Source organism: Larimichthys crocea, chromosome XI, assembly GCF_000972845.2.
Source record: "Larimichthys crocea isolate SSNF chromosome XI, L_crocea_2.0, whole genome shotgun sequence".
NCBI lineage: Eukaryota > Metazoa > Chordata > Actinopteri > Sciaenidae > Larimichthys > Larimichthys crocea.
In genome coordinates, this window is record NC_040021.1 from 3,616,826 (window position 1) to 3,643,794 (window position 26,969).

The window sequence follows — 26,969 nt, forward strand, 5'->3', positions numbered from 1 at the left end:
CTTAAATATTCCACATTGGACCTTGAAGCTTGATTGTTAGATGACTGACTTGGAGGTACTTTGGGATTCAGGTCAGGTCAGAGCCCCTTTAATGATTGAGGACCGTACAAATTTAAATCATTTACCAACCCATCAGACACACAGGGGTCGAGTGTGACTGGTTGATCAGGATCGGGTTCCTCGTAGCTCAGCTCTGCTATAAGTGAGATCCTGCTTACTCAGCATTTATGACCAACACATCAATATTATCAAAGGAGTGACCTATGGACCCATATCACTGTTAATGTCGACTGTACTTACCTTCATCAATCACTTTGCCCCCACCCCGTGGATTTTATATTGATAAGTTAATCTCCAGCATCGATCCTGACTTCTTACGTATGCGTATGAATTATAGCAAAGGGCATAAAAGCGAATAGTTCAAAGGTCAAGCGGGACCTAATGTTGAAACCTGATTAGACAGAAGGTCAGGACGGCAGACTAGACTGGAATTGATGGTCTGGCGTTGACCTAAAGTATATCCTTCAGTTCATTATTTATTGTTAGTTTTATGCTGTATTCCATTCATTGGTAGAAACATTTTTTTGACATGAAGACCTGGTGGAAATTGATGTTTGTATTTCAATGAAAGGAACGCAGAAAAGTCAAGGATTCATTTCTTTTCCTCGTCTTTTATACGTGGCATACAGTTTTTATGCTTTATTTCCCAACTGTACCACCTCAGAAAATTTACCAGTGAAGTTATGTCAAACAGAGCTATAGCTCGGTGGAAAAGGTGACTCCTGACATTTGGAGTTTTGGAGCCCGTTGCAGTGTTTTTTGACCTCTAGTTACTCTTGCCTACATTTTAGCGCAAAACTAACATGGATGTGAAGCACATTATGTTTTAGTATTTTGAAGAGTACAACAGGTTTTTTTATCATTTATTTCATTTTTCGAAGAATATTTCAACCATTAGCAACCCTATGTTTACGTGTTGAATGGAAGTCCATTCCCAAGTCCTTTTATCTCTGTTTTGTTTCTCCACCAACTCTTCTTTCTTCACCAGCTAGTCGCTAACTTTCTATTTTTGACACTTTATGTTAGCAGCACTCTTGTTGAAAACAGCCTGTGCTGGGTTTGATTGAGCGCGATGAAAGTGAACTAAAATAAATAAGTCAGGGCTGTAAAATGAAAAGAGCTCGTTGATTCTCTGATTCTCCGTGGCTTCATGAGTACGTTATATGACGTTGTTAAATCTAAATAATTAAATCTAAAATTAAAATAGGTGAGAGCAGCTTTATTTCAAGTCTCTGTCACTCTAATACACACCACACATTGTATTGTATTTAAAATCAAATTTTCTGATTTATAAAGAGTCAAACAGCAAAGATCATTCTTTGTACCAAGTGCATCATTCTCAAGCCAATAAGGACAGGAGTGTTCATCATGAGAAAAGTGGCTCTCCATTGGACGGGGGTGCCGGATGGCTTTGTGTTAGCTTTGACTTTTAACTGTAATCACAGACATCTTGATATATATCGGCGGCATAAAGACAGACGATATCTCCAAAGACTCCCTTGAAGTAGCAGGAGTCATAGCAATATAAAGAGAGGAAATGGGTGGAAGGAGGCGACAAGATAAGTTCAAACCATTGAACTGCCAGGGATCTCAGTGGGATTAATCTCTGTCCAGAGCAGAAAGGCATAGACACCAGCAAGAGGGAGGCAGGGGGTACAGACATGCAGCCCAGGTGGGTTCAGCCATTATCAGGTTTTTAAAGGCTTGTGTCGGCTTAAAGATGTGAAATGATCATTTTGAGACAAATCATAAAAATTAGACCCACACCATGTACTTGGCACAACGTTACTTGAGCAAACACTGACGTCAGCATGCTGACATGCTCATATGGCAATGTTTACTTGATAATCTTAAACTGGTATAGATCACCAAAGCCATTAGGATTATCCTCTGGGCACCACAAATATTTTAAGCCTTAATATGAATCGAATGAGTGAGGAGTTCTATAAAATTCACCCTCAGTACAGTTGTCATGAACGGGGAAATTAGCTTTAGAGAGCAAAAAGTTTTTTGTACCAGGCTGTAAACATGTTTATTTCTGCTGTGAAGTTGGACATTTGAACATGGGGACTTATGGAGACTGACTCACTCTGCAGTCAGCCTCAAGTGGACGTTTGAGGGACTGCAGTTTCTGGCACCTTCATATTGGTTTCACTTCACAGCCACAGAGTCTGAACCAAAGTTGTGGATAGACTGACTTACTGTACAGATCATTCTTGAACTCTCAGTTGTGCTAGAGCCTTTCAATTGTATCATGGGGTCTCCATCAGCTGCTTGAAGTTGAGTTTGTTTCGTCAAGAATGATCTGTCAAGCTCAACTTGGATGAGAAGATCTGAATAGTCACATTAATCCTGGTTTGAAGTTTAATATAGACCTACATTGCAGGATAAACAGGATCTAACATTGGTGAGTGGTGCTGAACCTTTTAGAGCTGAGATGCATCAAAGTAATCAGGTTGGTGTTCCCAACCCCCAGATTGAGAACAACTGTTATTAATAAGCTAGCAAATGCACAATCCAAAGAAAAACAATGAAACAAACACAAGCAATCAACCAGAGACCGTTTGAAATAAATATCTGACAAGGTGACCTGAGGGATCTTGGGGAAATGCATCGAAGTTGTAATGTAAAGACTCCAAAGGCTGCAAGACAATGTGTGTGCATTGTGCATGTGATTGTGCATATGTTTCTTCTTACTCATGCAAATCTCTGATATTATGAATTCATTACATTCACAACATTAGTCCAGGATGAATGCAGTTGATTATAAGGCTAATTTATTCCAGCCAATTACACTGCGATGGTGGTTCTCGTAAGAAAACTGAGGGACTGTTCCACTCCTATGAACACCCATCATGACTGAACTAATTACCTGCCCGGTGATTATAAGGCATCCATCCAAAGAAAATACATTTTCTCACTTTAAGCGACGATTTAATGCATTTTTTTTCTCTCTCTCTTTCTCTGTGGCACTTTCAAATAATTGGAGGGAATTTAGGGGGATTTGTGTTCAAATTCGTTTGATGTTCCGCTTAATTTTCTTGATGAATTTGCACTGACTCATTAAGCTGAGACATTAACCTTGCAGATATTTGTGGTCTTACTTTGCAAAAATAAGCCTCTTAATGTTACCCCCTGGGGATGTAAATTCAATCTACTTTATTTCAGACAGCGGATCCATGTTAGACGTCACTGCTGTGACAGCAGTTAACATGGAGATTTATTTCAGTTATATATCTATATACCTTGCCTTGTGTATATTGAAAGTGAAGCTTTAAAGGTCTAGTGTGTGAGATATAGGGGGCTCTTTTTACAGAATGTGGCAGAAATGAAATATTATATGTATAACTACATTTCTGGTCCATCTGCGGCCGTGAGAACTGGGTAGAGAGTGAATGAGATCGCAGATACAAGCAGCCAAAATTAGTTTCCTCTTTAGGGAGGCTGGACTCTAGACATGGAGTAAGGACATCCTGAGGGAGCTCCAGTAGAGCTACTGCTCCTTTGGGGCGTCTGATCAGAATGCCTTCTGGGCGCTTTTCTTTGGGGGTGTTCTGGGCAAGTCCAACTGGAAGGAGACCTCAGGGCAGACCCAGAACACGCTGGAGGGACCACATAGGCCATCTAGCCTGGGAACACCTTAGGATCCCTCAGGAGTAGCTAGAATCTGAATAAGAACCAAGTTTATTGCCAAGTAGGTTTGCACTTTGGTTGTGGCAGTGCGGGATGTGAACTTTAAGCCATCACTTTGATTGGATATTCACAGTGTATTGATAAAATAGTGTCCGCTATCTCTTTCTGTCTTCTCTCTCCAGACGATGAGCAGTCGTTTTTTCCCTCACAACGTCATCCTCACTGACGGTGTCCTCAGCCTGGATGAAGACTCGGTTCTCTCAACAAATGAGGTGAGTCGCTGATGACTATCACGCAATTAACAGCAACTTATTTCATAAACTGGTGAACTGAGACAGATGTTTTATCAACAAAATGAGGTGAGACGGCCACATCCCCAAGACAAAGATTATCAGACATCTGGATTAGAATCTCAATTACTGAATTAATCACCGAGCAGCTTAAGTAAAGAAACCAACTCACTGTGACTCGCTGCCTGAAAGTGCAACTCTGTCAGATGTCAGGTAGAATTACAGCAGAAATTTAGCTGACCTAGGTTTTCTTATTTCATGCTGGCAAACATTGATTTTAACGGTGTGAAATGCCAACTGTCACCGTCAGATTTTATGAGCTGGAGCCAGCTTACATATTTCACACATTACGCATTTAAGGAAAAAGCTTTCAGGTTTATTGGGCAAGCAAACGTCAGCTGTCACTGGGCTAGTTTGCCTATTTGCCTAACATTAACTCAGTGAGTTGTTTCACCAACTCGGGTAATGTCGCCTGGTGTTGCATGAACATCTCATGAAGACACATTTAAGACACTTTGGCATTAACTGAAAGATTCGTTTTTGTACTTTTTAAAACATTTGACTGTGAAAACACGTCGAGGGATCTCGACAACTTGCACCGTTGAAATCCCGCCTCTGGAAATGTTTTTAGAAGCAGCTCTGATCTGCATGGTTTTAAGGTGGCGATGTTTTTAACACGGTATTGATCCTTGCTGAAATGAGGCAGTCAGTCCACGCACGGTCATGAATACCATTCATTACAAATGAATTGCCACAAACATTTCAATGGCTTCGCCTTTTAAAGGATGATTTCGAATGCATCGGATGAATTAAGTAGGACGAGGAGGAAGTTTAACAAAGCAACAAAGTTAGACAACAGATTTAAAACGGAATTACACACATCAGTATTGTGGAGACTCAGTGATTTACCACGTCGCCAGGGTGCTCAGGATCGAGCCTTAATTAAATTACCGGGCAGTGAGTGGTGTTGAGATAGATGCGACTATGATTGTGTTCTTTTAATTTAACTTAACATTGAGGACGGAGAAAACGGAGGAGGAGATGAAGAAGGAAGGAAGTAAAGTAATAAGAAGAGTGAACGGAAAGCACAGAGAGCAAAAAGGGAAATCGAGGCGAGAGGAAATAAGAAAAGGAGAATAAAAAAGAGCACTGAAGTGGGAATAATGAAAACCAAAGTGCCTTCACAGAGTCAGGAGTTTTACGAGAGCCATTACCTCTGTGTCTGTATCATTACACTGTCAAAACACAGAGCACCTCTTTGATTAAAGTCGCACTTGTTACTTAAAAGAGAGGATAGGAAACACTTCAGCGGTTTGTTGCTACTGACACGTGTTTCTAGAAGAAATTAGAAACCAGTGAGTCGTCTAAAGCGTTGTCAAGAGAGGAAATAATGTGTCTTTTTTTAATAAGACTAAAACTCTGCACACACATACACACCTCTTCTTTTTTATTTTAGATTATTTAAACTCAATATGACTCAGGTTTTACCTTGTGGGATTTATAATCGAGGTGTGAAAGTGAATGACAAAACTGAATCAAAACACGTCTTTTGACAAAAAAAATAAACCCACTTCTTCTGTATTCTGTACTTAAATGTATTCAATTGTTAAAAGCTGTTTTGAAATGTCACTTTTCATTTAAACCAAGGACATTTCTGTCTTAGGACCATGTCTTGCTTTGTTACTCCCCTGAAATTGACCGAAAAGCTCAAAAACTGGCCGTTGTTGTTGTTTTGTTGCATTATTTTCGATGAACAGTTGCGCTTACCTCAGTACATTGCATTTCCTGTGACTGCTTCACAATAAAAGCTACCCCACTATTCGCCAGTTCATTGCTGTCAATGTGAACTAGCAAAACAGCTGAAATCTTTCCCTATAAATACAGCTGACGTCGATGTCAATTGTCTAACAGAACCGTTGGTGATTGAACTTCTTTTTATCTTTATTTGCTGTATTTTTTTGTACAATTTCCACATTTAAAAAGAGAAACACAAGTCAGCAGCGCTGCGTCTCTTGCCGTACTCGAATTGAGACGACACTACCCCCAGTGTACTACATAGAAGTACTTGAATTAAGCCTCATCATAGTATTTAAAGGGTAACTAAACCCACCCCCTCCTCACCTTGTTGGTAAATTCAAATGTAGTAGAACAAATTTCAACCAGTAGAGCGTGGTAGCTATGGTTTGAGTTGGTTATGTCTGCAGGCGGTAAAAAGATCAGCTCCTATGTGATGCTAAACGAGTGCTTCTGCATTGGGAGTCATTACAAGTAGCAACCTCGTTTCTGTTCAGCGAGTAAAAGCTGCGATCCATAATAGATCGTGAGGCCCAATGAGCCCAAGAGAGCCGATATATCTTTAAACTCTAAGATGTTTTATTGACGGGAGCGAGTCAATGTTCACCTTTTCCTACGCTGATGGGATCACAATCACACTTTATGGCACTACAATTTGTGACAGAGAAATGTGAGCCAGTTTGTACAACTAAACCTTTTATGGGCAAACGGCTTGTTTTATGAAACGAGAGTAAGAAGAAGAAGATGTCAGCGAGAGAGGGAGGAATCGTAAAGAGGAGGTGAAGTGAGTCTCCGCTGTGCTCACTAACCCGATGCTCTAATTGCCCTTTTAACACGGTGAGGGGATTTATTGAAAGGAGATGAAATATGTCAAGTGAGTGAAAATGTGCAAGAGAGAGAACATTACACTTTTCATATTATAATACCTCGGCGTAAGAAAAGGCTGTGCCAATTTCATAATTACATTGTTTCAGCTCAATAAATGTATGATTATTCCATGAAGAGAGATTAGAGAAGGGAATACGACTGGAAAAAAAAAACCTGACAAAGCTTTTGTCTCTCATTGAGAAGCCAAGCATACTGCTGTGTTCTGTCCTTTGGAAGACATTTTTTAAATATGATGCATGTGGAAAAAAAAAGAAGAAGAAGCTGGTTCAACTTAAAATAATTTGTAACTGGGCTGCCTTAAAATGTTAAGATGGCCAAGCCTTAAATTGTTGAGTGTGGCAAACTAAGAATCTTAAGTTGTTTAGATGTATATATTTGAGTTCCTTAAACTTAAAATAGAGGTGGTGAAAATTTGTCCCATCATCAGTTTTTGTAGTGAAACCAACAAGATATTTCAAGTTGTACAAACTTGTAAAAAACTTGGATTGACATCTTGAGTTGCACAAACATAACAGCACAACCTTTCTTGACTCAACTTTTTTTAAGGAATAATTCATCTTAGTTACAATGTTAAGGTGTGTTTATTCGTGTTAAATGTATCGCTGTGAACCAATCAGACAAAAACTATCAGAGTAGAGTACTGGGAGAATCGTCAGCTGTGCAAAATTTTATTATCAAATGTCATTTTGATATAGAAATCGATATTGTCACACTCCTTATCATTAGCACTTAGTATGTCTGGTGGTATGGGATGTAATAGTAGACCATCATGGTCTTTCGGTGCAGCATTGAAAGCTGCAAAAAAAAAAAATCAATGAAAGAAAAGTTGACAGCAATTTTGTGAAAGTTTGACAGGAGAGATTTTTCGGGATGAATGTTAGAAAGCACTTTAAGAGCAGACGTAACCACCCACTACCGAGAGCACCTGGTGAGAAGAGCTATAATTCAAAAGATGCTTCAAACCGCAAGCCTGCGTTGGCCGCCCGTGGCCGCGGTGTGGACCTTACAACCCAGCCGGTCGTCTCGGGATCACACGCTGAGACTGTTGGTAAAACTTCATCAAAACCACAGCACTGCTGTGTACGAGCTCAGATTTAAGGCGCGTTTTCTTCACTTTCATCGCCCTGAAAGCAGATGGAAGTTGACAGTGAAAGCACGGCGGTGGCTTTGCTTCAAAGGGAGCAAAATGAAAAAACAGATTGAAAACACAACTCGGAGAGAGAGGACCACATACGGAGGGAGAAAATGCGATGTAACTCCTTTTCATCTTATAACATTTGGACACGTTAAAACCCAAATGACGGGAGAGATTTGTGACAGGTCTGTTTCTGGATTGACCCTCAGCTCCTGGGATCAGGTCCGGCCTTGTAGAATCTATTAGTATGTATTAGAGACACACACGTGCTTCAACTTTCAGTCCTCAGCCATATCAGGCCTCTGTTTTAAACCGTAATAAAGACAGACAGATCATGAGTGCAAAGGATCTGGGTTCTGTCACTCTCTCTAACTCACACACACACATGCCAGTTCACATTATAAAGAGCCTTTTAATCTCTGAAGGCGAAATTATATTTGCATGATATCATTAATCCTTTCAGCACAGCTGCCGAGACATCTGACACGGCTGGCATACAAACACGTGTGCGAGCACACACCAACGCGTGCACACACACGTCCGTTCGTCAGGGGCTACGCCGAGAATGGCAGCTCCAACCTTTCTCCCGGCTTAGGGCCGGCGCTTTACAGTAATTGCTCACGCGATTCATGACAGAAGCCGCGAGGTATCGCTAAAGAACATCCACTTTCGGTGCTCCCCTCCCTCTGACTCCATCTCTCCACCTCTACTATTCTAGTAATTAATTTTCTCCCCCGGCTCCCGAGGTGGTGTGTGTATGTGTGTGTGTGTTACCAAGTATTTCATTATGTGCTGATCCCCCCTTATTCTCTGGTGTGTCTCTGCCTGAATGTCTCAGCGGTGTTTTTGAATTCAAAAGAGGCACTTTCTCAGGTAGCTCAAGCTCCCTCCTCCAAGGACACCAGGTGCTCCAGACGACTCCGCAGGAAATTTCGTCTTTATTGGGGGGGAAGTTGGGAGAGAGATACGAAGGATATGCAGCTCTGGAAGCCACTTCAGCGCTTGTGAATCACACACTTGATGGCTTTTGAGTTGTTCTGTGTGTGCAGGGAAGACTTAATCTGAAGGTGCGTTAAGACTAAACGGAAAGGGAGTTGCAGAGGCAAACAAAGACAAAAGCAAACAGACATGGATCTGCTCTAGGTGGTGCAAACAAAGTGAACTGCTCTATTGTCCTACTGTCCATAAATTGTATTGCTACTTGATAAAATCTCCTTCTCACTCTGGTGGGGTGGTATCCTCAAGCTCGGGTCCTCTACCAGAGGCCTGGGAGTTTGAGGGTTCTGCGCAGTATCTTCGATGTTCCTAGGACTGCACTCTTCTGGACTGAGGCTTCAGATGTTGTTTCTGGGATTTGCTGGAGCCACTCTCCCAGTTTGGGGGTTACTGCCCCAAGTGCCCCCACTACTACGGGGACCACGCAACCCTTGACCTTCCACATCTGTTCCAGCTGCTCTTTCAACTCTTGATACTTCTAAAGTTTCTCATGTTCCTTCTTCCTGATGTTGGCGTCAGCCGGGATCGCCACATCTATCACCACCACCCTCTTCTGCTCTTTGTCCACCAGCACTATGTCTGGTTGGTTAGCCAGGACCTGTTTGTCAGTCTGGAAGCTGAAGTCCCACAGAACCTTGGCCCTGTTGTTCTCAGTAACCTTCTGTGGTATGGCCCATTGGGATTTGGGAACTATATATATTTATATTCATATCTGTACAATCTGTCCTTGTTTTTGTTTGTGTCTATATCTGTGTATGTACTTCTATGTGTACACATACCCAACCGATAAAAGTGATTCTGGTTCTGAGACCGCTTTATTGTCAAGTAGGTTCATAATAAACACAGTAAGAGGCCACCAAAGCATGAATCCATCTGAAAATTCCAGACGCTGTTCTGAAGTTCAAGACGCTTGCTATGAAGGTTGCTTTGTGGAGAGGTAACCGTTAATTTTTTCGTGTTGCAAGTGTCTAATTTTGCAGATAGTTTTTTTGTTATCGACAAATTCTGAATATAAAAAGTGTCGGTACATGGTGGAGTACTCGCTCTCTAAAGCACGTGCAATAGGGAGAGACCAGCAGGTTTTAAAATCTGTTTGTCCTCCCACTGTGATTGGACGGCTGGGTGAAAAGTGACAGCGTTTTATGCAAATCTGAATGTTCTTTAACTCTCAGTGAGCAGAAAATAGAAAACACGCTCAGTGCAGCCACTGAGTGAAAAGTGCTGCAAGTCAAGACTCACGAATGGAAAATAAAATGTGTTTTTAAATGAAAAGAGATGTACAAATAAAGAGTTTAGATGTTTTAGTAGATGTCTGAGTAAAACTGGTAATCATAGTGACAAAAACAAGTAGAGCTCCTCAGTCAGTCTTTCACAGTCTCACTCTGATTTACGGTTCTTGCTCTGGTTTAAAGATGACTTGATCAAGCCCAAGGAAATCTGAAAATTCAAGGGTCAGGTCCATTGAGATTCAGAGTGAGAATCAAGTTTTATGACTTAAAATGTTTAATGAATCTGTTACAAAGTCGATATTTCAGTTACTTTTGATTTAAAGGGGACGTTTTCAGGTGGGAAGGAAACTGGCCACGATGCTGAAATGCTGAAACGCAGAGAAGCTGTTGTTTTGATTAAGGCCATGCAGGCTAAATGCCATTTGATATTCTGAATGAGCTGTTTATATCTATTAACCTCCTCTAAATGATTTCCCCTTCCACCTATCACATCTCCTCCACCTCATATTCTCTTTCTTTTTACTTTCTGCTCCCACAGGTGGATTTTGCCTTTATTGTATGGCAAAGCTTTCCGGAGCGTATCGTTGGTTATCCAGCAAGGAGCCATTACTGGGATAGTTCCAGATCCCGCTGGGGCTACACCTCTAAATGGACCAATGACTACTCCATGGTCCTTACAGGGGCAGCTTTCTACCACAGGTACAAACAAATCACTCATTCAAATGATTAACAATAAAACATCAGGTTGTGAAAGGGTAACTGGGTCCAGGATTAAGCGAGAGGACTTCAGCTGTAGGACAGGTTACAACATAATATTTGCGGGCAATGGCAAAGTTTCTGGCAACATTATGAAAAGGACTCTACGGATAAATCATAGTTTTTCTACCATTTGCTTGATCAAGTCTCTCTTGCTGGGTCAGAGCACCCAAAGGAACACCAACGATCCCCCGAGCTTGGCACCAACAATAATTTGGGTCGGTCAGAGGCAAAATCAAGCAGTTTAATGGACATATTTTACAGTATGCAATCGCCCACAAGGATTACAGTGTAGCCCACTTTGTTATTTAATATGTTGACCAAAGTCAACCCATTGGTCCCCATTGGTCACTTTATAATGTCCAGGTTAACAAATACAGAAGTCACCCTTTAAGATGGAAGTCTATAAATATTCACGATAGCCTGCAGTTAAGACCGTAATTACCCATGATCCCTTCCCTTTCCTAACCTATCCTAAACATTTTTAAAGTGATTGATCCTTCAGCCTGAAATTCTCCAATCTCGAGCTGTTTGTCGTCGTGTTCTGTGCCGCAAAGCACCGCCACATTGTGCTGTAAGAAATAATGCAGCAGAGAAGACGAACTGAACTTGATTGAAATACATGAGTGCATGCAGGAATTCAGTGGGTGAATTTCAAGCTGAAATTAACTATTTATATATATATATATAATATATTATTATATATATATATATATCTATATATATATATATTGTGACTGATGCACAAGGTCTTATATTAAGCATCTCAATACTTTATGAAACTATGTTTTTATGTCTGTTTTCATCAACTGGAGGTCATTAGTTCTGTTTATTTACATAACTTTGAATATAACGCTGCTTTATTGCACAGCTTGATGATGATATAATACAAACATTTTATTTGAATTAATAATCAGTCCATCTTGTTCCCACTGTAGTCAAACTTTCTCCTCCAGCGCCGTCGTCACTTCTCCCCGTGGTGCAGTGGTTCTGCATCACCTGCCAGATTGATTTATCCCAGCTTCACAGAAATATTTATTTCTTTTCCACGAGATACAAAGCACATTAAAAGTCATCTCTCACCACTCACTTTTTATTTTTTATTTTTTAGCCGAGTAATAGAAAAGGAAATGGGATAATTCAGTCTTTCTCCACCTCTCTGTTGTCTTGTGAAATGATTGTCAGGAACACAAAGCTATAGGACTGAAAGAAAGGAAAAATTGCTAAATTGAAGTATTAAGCAGAGCGTTAAATTGAACGGGGAAGAGTGTTGCTCTCCGATGGGATTTGAAGCATCTTGTCACGCAGATAAACAGCTCCCTCATTGTTCTATTGTTAGGACGCTCAATGCGACTCTTTAGTCCTTTTGTTATTTAAAAACTCAAATGCCAACGCAAGGCGGAAAATATGAGTCAGCAAGTGAGAAGGAAAGGTGGGATATATATATGTGTGTGTGTGTGAGAGAGAGGGAGGGACAGCAGACCTTGGCAGGGAGGTAACAGAGCTGACAGTGATCTAGTGCTCCCATGCTGCTGAGAGTGCAACACAGCAACCATACAGAAGAGAAGAGAATAAAAGTGCAGCTTTTAGAAAGAAAAAAGAAATAAATACGCAATTAACCTCATCTGTCTTTTCTCCTTTATGCGTGTCAGATACTACCACTACCTGTTCACGCACTACGTACCGGCCAACCTGCTGACCACGGTGGACCGCATGGCTAATTGCGAAGACATCCTGATGAACTTCTTGGTTTCGGCCGTTACCAAGCAGCCGCCGATCAAAGTCACGCAGAAGAAGCAGTACAAGGAAACCATGATGACCCAGGTGGAGCTTTAGCTTCAGCTTTACACTAACACAAGCACACGAGCCACGGTTTGATCCGAATGTAGAGGGAAGTCCAACTGAAAAGCAGCACATTTATCTACTGTGATACTGGAGTTGGTTCGTTTATAACCATTGTAGGAGAAGACAGCGTGACAAGATGACATAATTAAAAGAGCACCAGTCAAAGCTCAAATGGGAAACACGATAGAAATATGAGTATTAAGTCTCTACGGTTCATCCTGGTAAGGGTTTTCATCATCGTCAACATTTTCTGTTTTCATGCCTCGTGTATATTCGTACTTCCATTCAGGTTTTTTACTCTAAAATTGAAAACGTGCATAAAAACAGGCGACTGTCTATGCCGAAACTGGTGAATAAACATGTTTACAGCCTGGTACAAGAAACAGTTTTGGTCTCTGTAGCTAATTTCTTTGTTCATGACAACTGTACTGAGGGTGAATTTTTATACAACTCATCTGTTCATATTATATTTAGGCTTAAAGTTATAAAGCGCTTTGCTTTGATTGACAAGTAGGTGCCGTTACAGATGGCTTGTGTGAGTGCCCAGGCTTCATTTCGGCTCAGGTCCAGCAATGATCCACGTCTTTGCCCATTTTTAGAAAAGCCAGTACATCCAGCATGGTGGCTTCAAGACGGCTCTTCAAGCTCAAGACGTCACGGAGACGCTGTCCATTCTTTTGACTGGCAGGAATGTGTGTTATGTCACCCGCGTCTTGTTGCGAGTGCCAGCAGAGCACGGGATTCAAACTAAATGGAGAAGTGCTGCTCCATAGCTCAGCTAGTGGTTCAGAAAGTCCACTCGGTGCCTCTGAGAGCGCTTGACAAGTGGTTTAAAGGCCATGTGCTTTAGAGAGAACGGTTCCCTGACTGCCTTTTTAAAAATAGAAAAGAAGATGGAAAGAGATTCACCTCCTCGTGTTGAATGAGCGACAGCTTCAGGCTGAATACAGCACTGACCTTACTCCATCCTTATGTGTGCATGTGTGTGTGTGTGTGAAAGTGTGTGTGCTTCATGTGGCCAGCCCTATGTCAGGATCTGATTGATGACCTGTCCACAGGCAGGACGATGACTCGGCAGTATGGACTCAGTGATTAATGTCTTAATTGTGAAGGCAGCACGGCAAACCTAGATTTACTCTCTCCTTCCCTCACTCTTTCTTTCCTTTCTTTCCTCTTTTTGAGTGCCTCTCTGTTCTTGCCTCCCCCCCCCCCCTCTCTCACCCCTGATTTGTTACTTTGCTTCAAGCAACAGCAGACAGGCATTTAACATGACGAAGGGGGGGTGAGGGGCAACTTTGACCAGCGGAAACCATTTTTATTTGATCAAGCAGACAGAAGTTATGACTGATATTTATCATTCGTTCATTCATTTTGTATTTTAAGAGCAGAGTGCCAAACAATTTTTTTTTTTTTGTAGTTTCATTACTCTACCTGACCCTCAGTACCTCCTGCAGCGTACAGGATGAATTTGCTCCAACTCCATGCCCCCCATGCCACAGTTTATCAGACAGGGCTGCTGCCCTCCACCTCGCTCTTAGCCGCCCTCTCTCCAAACTCATCTACCAGCAGCCACCTGAGGACTGCCCCGTCCCCCCTCTGCAATCCATCTCAGATAACCAGGTGAGGACGCGGTGCAACAAGAGAACGAAAGCATCGTGGCGTCGTCCAGCGGCTATTCGGGAAGCTACTTAGGGGAACGACACACAACCAACACCTTCAACTGTACCTGTAGAGAATGATCTGATATCTCATTGAAGGATTGGAACCTCTGTCCATCCATTTTCCATAACTAGTTATCCTTATCAGAGTCTCAAGGGGGCTTTGGGCAAAAGGTGGAGCTGTCACAACCATTCACACCTACGGGCCATTTAGAGTCATCAGTTAACCGGCATGTCTTGCAACCTGGAGTACCCGGAGAGAACAAAGAACCAGGAACCTTCTTGCTGTGAGGCGACCACTGCACCACCATGGCACCCAAACTGGAACTCTAACACCATCAGGCCCTCATGAAGATGAAGATGGATCACCCAATGTTAGACCAGATAAAGGACTACGCTCGTTGGTGGTATTGGCTGCACCAGTCCAGTTTTCCAGCATCCTACTGGGGGTATCAGGGTGATAACTGTGGTTTCTTGTGTCAAACTGCTGGACAAACAGCTGCAACCATCAACAAGTATACAATCTGTCAACTGCTGCAACGTTTTCGGTTTGAAAATCTGCACCTTGGCAGAGTGAGTTAGTCACTCGTTGGAGCCAAGAAGTCCCAAAGCAGGCTGCACTTCCAAACAATACCTGAAAGACACTTCATTTTAAAGTTTTCTGCCAGTCTGACTTTCCGTGCTGCTGTTTGCTGGAGTGTCAACAACTCCTCAGGAGATTCTCACGGAGGGAACCAGCTGGTCAGGTCGACCGGCTCTGTCAGGATGACGAACCCCTGATTCTCCGGAGGAGCAGGTGGTGCAAACAAATAGTGGGAGATACAGCGGGTTTGACTATGAGCTGCACCTCCTGCCACGTTATGACAAGCTGTCCACGATAAGGAGCACCTTCACCAGCATGGAGGCACTCCTACGACCCCCGAACCATCATAACGGCGGTCATATGGGATGTTAAGGGATGTTAAAAATTCCATGGTCTACAACAGAGACACCATGTTCATAGGAAACAGCTGTTTAAGTTTGTTTCTACAATCAAAATGATTCTTTCTCTGGAGACAAACAAAGCACTATTCATTCACGTCTACTGTATGTAGACGTTTAACCTTGGAGCCAAGGAGACAAACACTTCTAAAAACCAACCACAAAGAAGCAAATTGAAAGCCAAGTTCAGATGCATCGCAGCACTGCTTGATGCCAACCCCCCTCCTGGCTTGTGATGTATAACAGTGTGATGTCTAAATCCAGAAAGTCGCCACCAACAACCTTTTATTGAAGAACAGAAGCAGAAATCATCTACAAAAAAACAGACGGCTTGAAGTAACCGAATAAAGAAGAACATCAAGTCCTCATCTCGCTAACACGTATAGCTCTACTTGTTCTTTTTGAGCTTATTGTGAATCTTGAAATAAGATAAATGGACTGCATTAATAAAGTACGTTTTGACCTGGATAGCACGAAGCACTTTGCAAAGTTTCTCATTCGCCCACACACACTCGAAGCGCTGATGGCCAGGGGCCTGCTATGAAAAGCAGTTTAGGGTTCAGTGTCATCCTCAAGGAGACTGAAATCATCTGTCCTTTAATTAAATTCCTCAAATAATCTCAAAAAAAGCAGACTTGTTTGAGTTATGAGACGTGTTACAAATAAGTCTTTTGAATATGCTGCGTCAACGCCGTGATAACTGACAGTTTGCGAGCAGTTAGCAGTTTGCTCTGACAGCTTTTTTCCCCCCTCTTCAGTAACTCTTTATCGAATCAAATGATGTGCAATACAGAGAACATAAGGCCGGAGGGGAATAACAGAGAGAAAGAACCTCTGCGAGCATGCCGCCTGCTGCAAAATGAAACTATTGTAGCTCGTTGTGTTGCTGTGTCCGCTTTCATTTAACTTCCTCTGTCGGATCGCTTGCTCTACCAAAGAGAACTGGTTGGTCGACTTGTCAGAGGTGTACGATGCAGAGAACAAAAGGTCAGAGGTGATTTAACAGCCCAGTACAGAGAAAGAACCTCTGCAAGCATGTCTAGCCCAATACAGAATCTCAGAAAATCATTTGGACTACTGCGAAATGAAACTGTTGTAGCTTTTTGACAGCTGCATCCTTAAAATACATTCAGCGTCTTTGAACCTCAGTCCCTCTCAGACTGTCCCCAACAATCTCACACTGGATCCAGAGTGAGCTAGAAGTTTTTTCACATCTTCCTAGAATAAATTGGAGACGATGGGGGGCCCAAGCTCTCCGGAGCGGTCTCTGTGGCCTAGCATGGACTGAGGTTTCAGGGTACATTCACACCAACACCACCAAACTATTAGAACCAAATATTTCACACAGACAGTGAAGGTTAGTTTTGCTGAGACACTTTCTGAAGTGACCAGGCCTTTGTTGTGTGTTTATGTGATTTAGTTTCTTACATAAAAGTACATTTTTTAAGTTAATTTAACTTTAAACTGTAAGTTTTCTTTCAGCTGACTGGTTTTATGTAATAATAATCAGCATTCACAGCTACAGAGCTGTTGATTGATCCCTTTGCTGTCCTAATGCATTTATTCTATCACCCCCCTCTCTCTCTTTCTCTATCTCGCTGTTTCTCTAATTCAAGGGCTCCAAGGCGTCTCGGTGGGCCGACCCAGACCACTTCGCCCAGCGACAGACCTGCATGAACGCCTTCAGTCATTGGCTGGGTTTCATGCCCCTGGTGCACTCCCAGATGAGGCTGGACCCCGTATTGTTCAGGGACCAGGTTTCAATCCTGAGGAAGAAATACAGGGACATTGAGAAGCTGTGAATGCACAAGGAAACACACCAAATCACTGACAGGGAGAAAGTAAGAGAGGCTGGGCATGTCTGCGTGTCTCTGTGTGTGTTCTTGTGTTTCCTGTTCGAGAGGCTGCGACGAGAATACACACTCTGAATGTGAAGGTTTGTGAGGCTATAAAAGAACACTCACACACATGCACTGGACATAAAAATGATAAAACACTGAGGTACGCATAAGGCATTTAACTGTGTATTTGTATGGAAGAAAAAAAAACACACTGATTCTGTATGCGTGGTTGATAACAGCGAGTAGCTGTGCGTATCCACCATCTGTGACAATACACATAAATTAATATGAATGCATGGATACACATGCAACAAAGAGCTGGACACATTCAAGACAGTCCTGACCACAGACATATGTGTTGCATGGTTTGAACTGTACAAGGACATGAAAAACATAATGTGTTTGAATAAAAAAAAAATAATATTAAGAGCTGTATTTATTGAGGAAGTTGGACTGTCGAGGAGTAAACGGTATAATGTTGGACAACAGGATGAAGAGATTTATGAGTTATAGGTTCATAAAGTCAAAGGACACACTTTCTGAGGTTGTGTATGTACAGTAAAGACATATTGTGGACAAAAAAAAGGGACAAACTGTAGATTCTGGGTCAACCATGCGACAGCTGCTACCCCCCAAAAACACCCAGAGACAATGGCAATATGCCTCTTGTATACTATTGTAAATTTTCAGCAGCAGTTCCTGTCTGTATGAAGAAAATTAAAAAAAAATAAAATAAAGAGATGTTATGTTATATGACAAGCGGCCACGTCTCAACAGCGTTCTTCGTTTGGTGTCTTTCCTTATTTCTCTTGATCTTTGCCATGGTCCACTTTGTCTGATTTAAGTTTTTTTGTTGTTGTTTAAAGATAGAATAATTGCACTCATTGCATGTATGTGCACATCTATACACATCCAACAGAATAAAGGCAAATACTGTCCAATCTTCATTGAGTTATCCGCCCAAGAAGCATGTCCAGTTTGCAGAGAGTCAGGTGTATGCAAACTTTTTGCAGAAATATCATATCGCCTCTTCTGCACACTGCACAGATTGCTGATAGACTGATATGCAACTTCCCAATTAACAGCCCCGGAACCTTATTTACTAATTGGTATGAACAATCAGGCCTTCTGCCATCAGAATATCAATGGTAGGACACCCGATTCAATGGTACTTATTACAGTGATACCATAAACAAGAGAGGTTGCTATAGTAAATAGGAAACCAGATTTTTCATGACCATCACCAGTGAGTAAATAATAAGTAGTAAATTTATTTTTCAAGCCTTCAAGCTGCGTTTGTGTTCAATCAGTATCCTGTGAGGAACTACTGAAAGCTCTACACGCATGGTTTAACGGGAGATGTGTGAGAAGTGACTGCCCGAAATCAACGACGGCGGCTGCTGAAGAGCGTAAATGCTGCGTTCATTGGTTATATCAGAAGTTGAGAGTGTTTCTTCATTGAAAGAAGAGAAGGAAAAGATGTTTGCGCCCTTCTTCCAACTGACTTTGGTAAGAGTTTGACTACTTTTTATGGTTTGTTGTTCCTGTGTGATAGATGGTGGTCCATGTAGCATGATCATGATTTAAAATGAGTTATTTTATGGGATAAAAGTTACACAAAGTTGCTTTAAACTTGTCTGAACAGAACACTGCAAATTGAGGTTGCTACATCAACATATAACAGAACTGAAACCTCAACTGAAAACTGCCGCTGGCAATACACTGACATTGTATATTGTTGTAGTACAAACAGTCAGGATTACATCTGTGTGGATGTTTCTCAAACCGATAGGAGTTTAACCTGCTGTTCACCGATGTTTTGTGCCAATATCCAACCAGTGGGATGCAGCAGTGCAGAGAAAAAGGTCACGATCCCTCACCGGCTTCCCACTCAGGAACACTACCAGCCGAAGATCGAGCTCTGCTGCAGAGAACGCCTCTGCGATGATAGGTGAGTGTTTTGTTTTGTTTGCACCAGATGCTTGTCTGAACTTAAGTTTTAATCACGGCGAGAATGCCTAGAAGAAGGGCCGCGCCGTGCTTCACGATGGGATTCTTTCGAGAGCGAGCAGAAGAGTCGATAACCTTCTCTTGTCTGCTTTATTTCCAACATCTTGTAGTGATAAAACTTTGTGACATTCACAGATGGAAAAAAAAGTCTTTTTAATAATGTTGTTGCAAGCCTGACATTTAAAAACTCATGCTACTACTCCAATGTATTTGTGTCAAACGCATCATAAATATCATATTTAATCTATATATATATAGTCACAATGCATCAACAATGAGTTGATGCAATAAATTATACAGTATATACTACGCACTCACAGCCACGGCTCTTTCATGTACAGTATGATGGGTTGTTCCCATGACCATAAAGGAGCCAACCAACCGTCTTTCCTGGAAGCTCCCTCATCCCCTCTGTCACTCTTCATTTGTCTTTCCCTTCATCTATCTTTCATTGATTTTCTTTCCTCTCACCTTCCGTCTCCTCCCTCCTCTCAGAGACAATAATTCCAATCATCTGATCTTACTTTCCAGTTTACACCACCTTCATCTAACCCCATCTTTTCTTCTCTCCCTCGTGTCCTCTCTCAGAAATAATAACCGAGATCACTTTATCATCATGTCGCGATTACAGTCTCTCTTGAAATGATACGCGTCTCCAAACTCTCTCAGCAGGGTCATGACGGGCTGCGTTCCTTTCATGAAACATCTTTACATGATTCAGTTTGACTGACGTAGTACCAAATTATAACAGACGTTATCTCATCTAGACTGTACTTTTTATAATATTAATCACAGAGACCCAACAGTGCCTCCCATGAGCAAACATCAGGTGACGGTGGCGAGGAAAACCTTCCTTTAAGAGACGGAAACCTCGAGCCAGATCATGATGGGCAGAGATTTGAGTTAGAGAGGGAGACAAAGACACACAGGTACAATAATATTTCTAATAACTATAAATGTTAATGGAGATGTACAATAATAGTATTTGTAGTGGATGTCAAACAGGTCCACAGCAGGAGATGCAATCCATGAGAACCATTAGTCACATGCAGCCTAACTTAAGGCCAAATTCCACCAGGCACGGATGCGATGCCTTCCGTGTACGCCGGAGCTAATCACCGTCATTCTAGTCAATGTTTCAAACCCCGCTGGAAGCACCGCAGTCTGCTTCAGAAGCGGGTTTTGGCTCGGCTCCGCTGAGAATTTGCGTCTGTTCTACTTTTGATGGACGTCACAAGCAGCCCACGTCAGTTTACACAGAGCAGCTCGAGCTGAAAAGGCACAGAGAACCCAGCCAACTTTCAAAATAAAAAAACATCATGTGCAAACTTCCAATCATAAAAAACAGCAACATATTTAGAAGCAACCAAGGAAAAATGAACAAATCTGAACAAGGTATCAAAGTCTGGTGGGCAAAATGCTCCAGGTGGGGTTTGAAGTTAAAACAGGGTCGCAGCATGATGGAGACAGTGGGGTTGGGATCTATAAGCGACAATTTAGGACTCAGCTGAGCCAGCCCTACTCTTAAATATGGAGACAGGGTCTGCCTCCAGAACCAGAACTGGGAGCTGTTAATAATGAAATCGTCAGCAGATTTGTTAATAGAGTTACACAGGCGCACTATGTGAGGTTCTAATAAATAATTTTATATTCATGTTTACAATAAAAGGGCATTTTTACTACAAGTATTTCTCTTAATTTAGGCAGTTCAGCTTCTCATACGCCTTCATAAACCACCACAGGTTGTGCCATTTGCATACATAAATCCATATACTGTATAGGCAGCAGGTTGTACTATGATTTTCTATGTATTTGCTTTCTAGTTTCTTTGAATACACATTAATTTCTTATCATCGTCTTATGTTTGCACTGAAGCGACTAGTTAATCTATTTGTGGACGGACAGATAATCTCAAGCAGGAACGCCAAACTGGTTTTTAAATGTGAGAATTTGCAGCTATGAATAGAAAAAACCTGCAAAGGAGTCACCTTGGAAAACTGTGATGGGGATTTTCCACTATTTTGTTACATTTCATAAATAAACGAATAACTGTGTGGGGGAGAGAAACGGCCAACAGTTTAATCTAGAACGAAAATAAGCATCAGCTGCAGCCGTAATGTCGAATACAGCTCGATAAATGTTATCATCTTTGGTCTGTCTATCACTTTTCCCACACTCTGTCTGCGTCGTAAATCTAAATCAGCATGTTTGCTTACGCCTCATTGTGCCTTGAAGTTTTTTCACATTCGTCTAACCTTGATCACGACCTTCAGAGTATTTCTGTCTGCCAGCCTAAAAATCTAGAGATGGTTTAAAGTTCTCTCTGATAACCGACTGAAAATCTGCTCAGACTCCTCTCACAGACAGTCAGAGTGTTGAACACTCGTACATTAGTGGGAATAAACAGAGGCCTGTCAACATAAAGTGACATCATTTGTACTAACACTGGATTTCAGTCACATTTGTCAGTGTATGAGACCAGAATTGAACCATTTTCCATTAAGCCTAAACTATTTCCCCCCAATACGTTCTCTCCTTTCTCACTGTGCACTCTCTTTTTCTCTGGCAAACTACCAGAGCCGGCAGATGATTTAGTGTGAGCTTCAATGGCTTTCATTTCAGTTTGCTTTAGGGAATTCTCCTCTTGCTCTTATGATGCATTATTATGGTCCCTGCAGCCTGTAAAACATTGTGTGTGCACGCTTTTGTGTGTGTGAGAGAGAGAGAGCGAGATCATAATGTACATATTATCATATGTATAACAATGCTGTTTAAGAGTTAAGAGCACTCTTGAGACCGGTAGCAATACCACGGCCTACTGTAGCTCGTAGCGGAGGAAAACAAGTTTAAGCCGAATATTAAATAAGCCTTTATAGTTAGTCTGTTCCCGTGCTTGCAGTTAAGGTAATAAAATGCATCTGAAACCTAATACAGGGACTGTGCGGGCTAGTTCTGATGTTCTTTGTGTGGCTTTTGCTTGGGAACAGTGTTCTTGAGCTGGTCTCAGCTGCATCTCAGTTCTTTAAAAGTTCTTTTAGAGTCGCAATCTGACCCAGGATGTCTGCCTGAGTGTAATATAAAACATCAAATCTATCAAAAGAAGACCACTGATTTGCTGAGAGACAGAAAAACTACTAGGACTATTGAATATATACTGAATATAAGCGCACCAGCTACATTTTAAAAGAAAATACATTTTGTACATATATAGGCCGAAAGGTTTTCATGTTGTAACATCAAGCTGTGCCTGAAAATCGGCAGTATGCCATCAACACGGGATGCCAAGATTACGTGCAGTAGCTCTAATTCCTTCTTTGACGGCCAGATCGATTTCCTTTAACTTAAAAGCTGCATCGTATGTATTTCTTTGTGTGTTTTCCATGATGAAGTCGTGTGCATGATACGCAAAATCAAAACTAGTTAGCGTCTTCTTCGGCGCATAATCTTTCCCCACATGTCTGTCTCACTTTTGCGTTTACTGCTAGAGAGTGGCCCCCAGTAAAAATCTATAAATATGCCGCACCGCTGTATAGGCCGCAAAAAGGTAGCGGCTTATAGTCTGAAAATTACGGTAATTAAATTAAATATATTGAAATAACTTCACAGTCAATCTAAAAGTCTGTTTTAGATCCAGTAGTTATATATAATAGATAGAACTTTGCTACAGTATATTTAAGTAACATCACATGAGAAGGATTGCTGTTGCTGATATCAGGTATAACTTCACAGCCTCGAGTGCGATATTTCTTTTATAGACAGCCCCTTTTATTATTTTTACAGTAATCATAAACGGTTTCGTTTATTAAATAATTTATTTGGCTCCGCCGACACAAATCGTTCTGCAGCTGTACTAGGACGGCATTGTTGCCAAGCAACACAATACAATACTAGCCTTCTGGCTTTGATCTATGGATGTACACGTCACCACAGCCCAGTCAACGTTAATACTTTTGAGGTTTAGCCGCGTCTGAAAGCAGTTCAAAGCATAAGCTGTCTAAGTCATTACTGAGAGCTGAGATCTTCCAGCCTCTATGATTGATATGTTAGAAGTCAGTACCCTGTCAGAAAGGGTTAGAACTATTCTAAATACAGCATACCGTTCAGTTAATATTGATCTTTTAAGTGGCTAAAATACATTTTGTTGCTCCCCCACACACAGCAGGTCATTATTTAGCTCAAGACGTGATCTGCCATGCCTACAAAGTCTTGAGTCTTGGTCTGAACACCAGATTTCTAATAGTCATGAATGTTCAGTTTCAGGTGTGTATTTTTACAATTTGAAGAGCAGCACACTCTGTGCAGCTAAGTCGCTGTTTTGCATTTGTGTGTGTGTGCGTGGAGATAATGAACCAATAAAGGTGCACGGGTCAGGCACAAATAGCTGTGACTCCTGCATATTCATTCTGTTATTCCTGCTTTGTCTGCCTCTGTTCCATCTGAATACGATGTGAGTCAGCGAAGCACAGAGAGAAGCTTCATGTCTGTAAAGAGCTGCCAACAGGGAGTCCAGACCAGAATAATATCTTGCCGTCTGCAGCAGATACTTTTTATCTTTTCAGGGGCGACACACACACACACACACAAAGCCCTCCTCTCTGTAAGAGCATGTTAAAGGGCCTCGTCTCCACTGTGATCAATACGGGTCAGTGTTAGTCATTGGATGTGATCATCCATGGGTTCCCTCAGGAGGAAACTATACCGCTTCACTCCCCCCCTCTCCTTGTTTGTACTTATTGGACAGTGAGCATCCCTGTTACTGCCGATGTCAGAGGAAGTCAGGCAGCACAAAAAAAACATGAGAAAAAATAAATCCGACAGCCGGAGAGTAAAAGGCACAGAAGGATTTTAAGCGACGTACAACAGTGAGATCGAATATCCCCGAAGATCCACGAGGACGTCTCCCACATAATGATTACTAGTTTTGTGTCACTCTTAGTTAACCACGTTGGAGGATATTTAAAGGTCTATTCCCAAGGCCTTTTTACTGAACGAGCGAGTTCAGTTGAAAAAATTATGTTTGAAAAATCAAGAATATAATGATCTGCTAAATAAATATTTTATTTTATTGGGTTTGAGGTAGATTTGCTTCTGTTTTAGCCTTCAGTCTAAAATAACACAGGTTCAGCCAATCACAAGTTCATTTTGAGCCAAAACTGAATGCAAAAAAAATGTACTTTTGGAAATTAGCTGTATTAATAATATGCCAACAGAGAAGATGATATACATGTAATATAGTATATATATATATCTATATATAATTTAGTGTTAGAAACTTTTTTTAATTAGTTTATTCCATCATGTTAAAAGTCAAAACATTTACAGGCTGCAAAAGCCTAATTATTTTAGAATCCAACAAATACATACTTAAAAACTGACAACAAAAAATGAAGATGAAGACCACTTTATGATTAATTATCGCTTGTTTCTTTTTCTAAATAAAAGCGCAGTCGCGTGTGAGAAATTCAGGTAGTCGGGGGGAGTAATAGCTCAAAATAAAAGACAATTAAATACAGTGTGTTGTTTTTTTTATGTAATGGGTTACGGCAGAATCAATATCAATGCTCAGCTTGAGAACGAGATATCGCGGCATCGACAAACGGGACAACTTAGACAAAAACAACAAAAGTCATCCCAAATTTACTTCACTCCTTTTCTCTTCTAGCTTCCTCCATCCGTCCTCTCAGTCTTTTAACCTCTGTCATTACCTCCATAGAAGCTACGAGCCTGGTTACATTGCCCACTTGCCCGGCTCCGGTTCTGGCACAACACTCTCACCGCACCCGTTACATTTGACCACACCCGGGCCTGACAAGCCTGAACCCCAGCTGTGGACAAACACTCTGCCAGTGCTCTGAGCTCACAGTCTGGGCAACCCGGCTGTAAATCTGAGCTAACACAGCTACAGTTTACTTCACTTCCATCAGGAAACTCTGTAAATCAACAGAGAGGTTGAGGCCGAGGAACAACCAGAAAACATTTTCTCCACAAAATATAAACGTGGCAGCTCCATCATACAGTTCTGCAGACGGAAACCGCGACATCCTTACATCCATCTCGTCTTTCCATCAGCCCATTTGACTCACCATCCTGACACAGCCGGCCCTTTTCTTTCCCTTTCATCGCCTTTCTCCCTTTTTTTTTATTTTTTCTTGTAAGCCGTCAGCATCCATCTCATCTTCGTACGGCTCATTATGAAGTGCTGCCTCAATAAAAAAAAAAAATGAATAAATCATATCCAACCCCATCTTGTGTATCATAGAGTTTGGATAATTATTCCGTTTTTCATGAGAGATTCATTGATTCCTGACCTAAGAGTTTCCAAGGTTATGAAATGGGGAATTGATTGCGCGCGAGCGTGATGGGAGAGAGGAGCGAACTCGCAGCATATATATATAGATATTTCTATAATATAATATATACAAATATTCAAATCTCTCCCTCCCACTCTCTCTTTCCTCCCTCTGCTCTCGCTCCTCAAATATGCGTGACAAAATGGACTTATTTGGAAGTCGAGGCCCAGAAATACTCCTCCCCTTCTTCCTGAGTCGTCTAGATATTAGTTCTGGTGATTGGGGTTTATACGACACATGGGGAGAAGATGAGGGAGAGAAGTCATTAAGAGGAGCCTGTTGCTCGTGTTTGGAAGAACTTTCTCACCCTCTGTTTTTTTTTTTTCCTCCTTTCACTCACAAACACACATTCAGTCGTCCATCTTTCACTCTCTTCCAACAATGTTTTCTCATTATAGCCTGTCCCCTCACATTTGTCATAGTGGCATTCACCCGTGATGAATATAGGGTACTGAGGCACACACACACACACACCACACACCTGACAGGCAGTCAGAAAGTCCGATTTGCTGCCAGCCTATTTCTTCCTGGTGGGTGTGAGAGTCCCCCATTGTCTGAACTGAAGGACAGTGTCGGTCTGGATCTATGAATCAATTATGAAGGAAGTGAAAAGTGGGCAAAGAGGGTTGGGAAAAGGGAAGATGGATTTTAAATGGAGCTCAGAACATGTACAGACTCCTCGTGTCGCTCGACGAGCATGGTTTATTTGTTCGAATGCTAAAAAATGCTCTGTGTTTATGTTTTTCTAACTAAATACTTCCCGCGGATGCCCTCTCGCAGCAGCAAGCCACACAGTGTGATGCTGTTATACAGCGATCGACATAAAGAAATTTTCCTTTTGCATTATTCATGCGAGTTTAACTGCTGGACTGTTGTGTGTATTTTCTACAACACGAGCCAGTGTACAGAGTCTGCATCTGTTTAATTTCCTCTTTTCACTGCATGTTTATGTATGTTACGTTCGCACCATTTGTATCTTCATAATTCACTTTACGTTGTGTCGGACCGCAAAGCGACCTCTGTGGCTGTGAAATGAAGATGAGTCATTCTCCATAAGTGCCCATGTCAAATGTTCACAGCAGAAATAAACTGTTTACAGCCTGGTAACAAAAAACAGTTTTTGGTCTCTGTAGCTATTTCCCCGTTCATGACAACTGTACTGAGGGTGAATTTATATAAAACTCACCTGTTCACATTATATTAGGCTTAAAGTTATGCAGGATTAAGAGTGTGGACGCTTTGATTAACGGTAGATGCCGGCACAGGTGGCTCGTTTGAGCAACCAGATTTCATTACATAGAGCCTTAAAGCAGCCCTGATAAAAATTGGCAATATGCAAAAACACAACATTACTTACTAGTCCAACAGCAAGAAGCCAGCTTGGCGTCTGTCTTCCACTCATGAAAATGAGCACTCCTGTTCTGGCACGACACTGCTCTGCTTCCCCTCAGCAGTCACCCGTTGCCCCCAGGCCTGAAAACCTTTTTCTTTTTCCTGCTGGTC

General features: G+C 41.6%; 1 protein-coding gene across 1 annotated transcript in view; it reads left to right on the top strand.

Annotated features, from left to right (window-relative positions):
- The window catches only part of LOC104932462 (exostosin-1a), an 85,672-nt gene extending 67,799 nt beyond the window's left edge, over window positions 1-17,873 (top strand). Inside the window, exons 8-11 of the mRNA XM_027284607.1 lie at window positions 3,876-3,965; window positions 10,564-10,724; window positions 12,434-12,605; window positions 16,882-17,873. Coding sequence (XP_027140408.1) covers window positions 3,876-3,965; window positions 10,564-10,724; window positions 12,434-12,605; window positions 16,882-17,067 — 609 coding nt within the window. The 3' untranslated portion in view covers window positions 17,068-17,873. The remainder of the gene's footprint in view (window positions 1-3,875; window positions 3,966-10,563; window positions 10,725-12,433; window positions 12,606-16,881) is intronic.
- The last annotated feature ends 9,096 nt before the right edge of the window (window positions 17,874-26,969 follow it).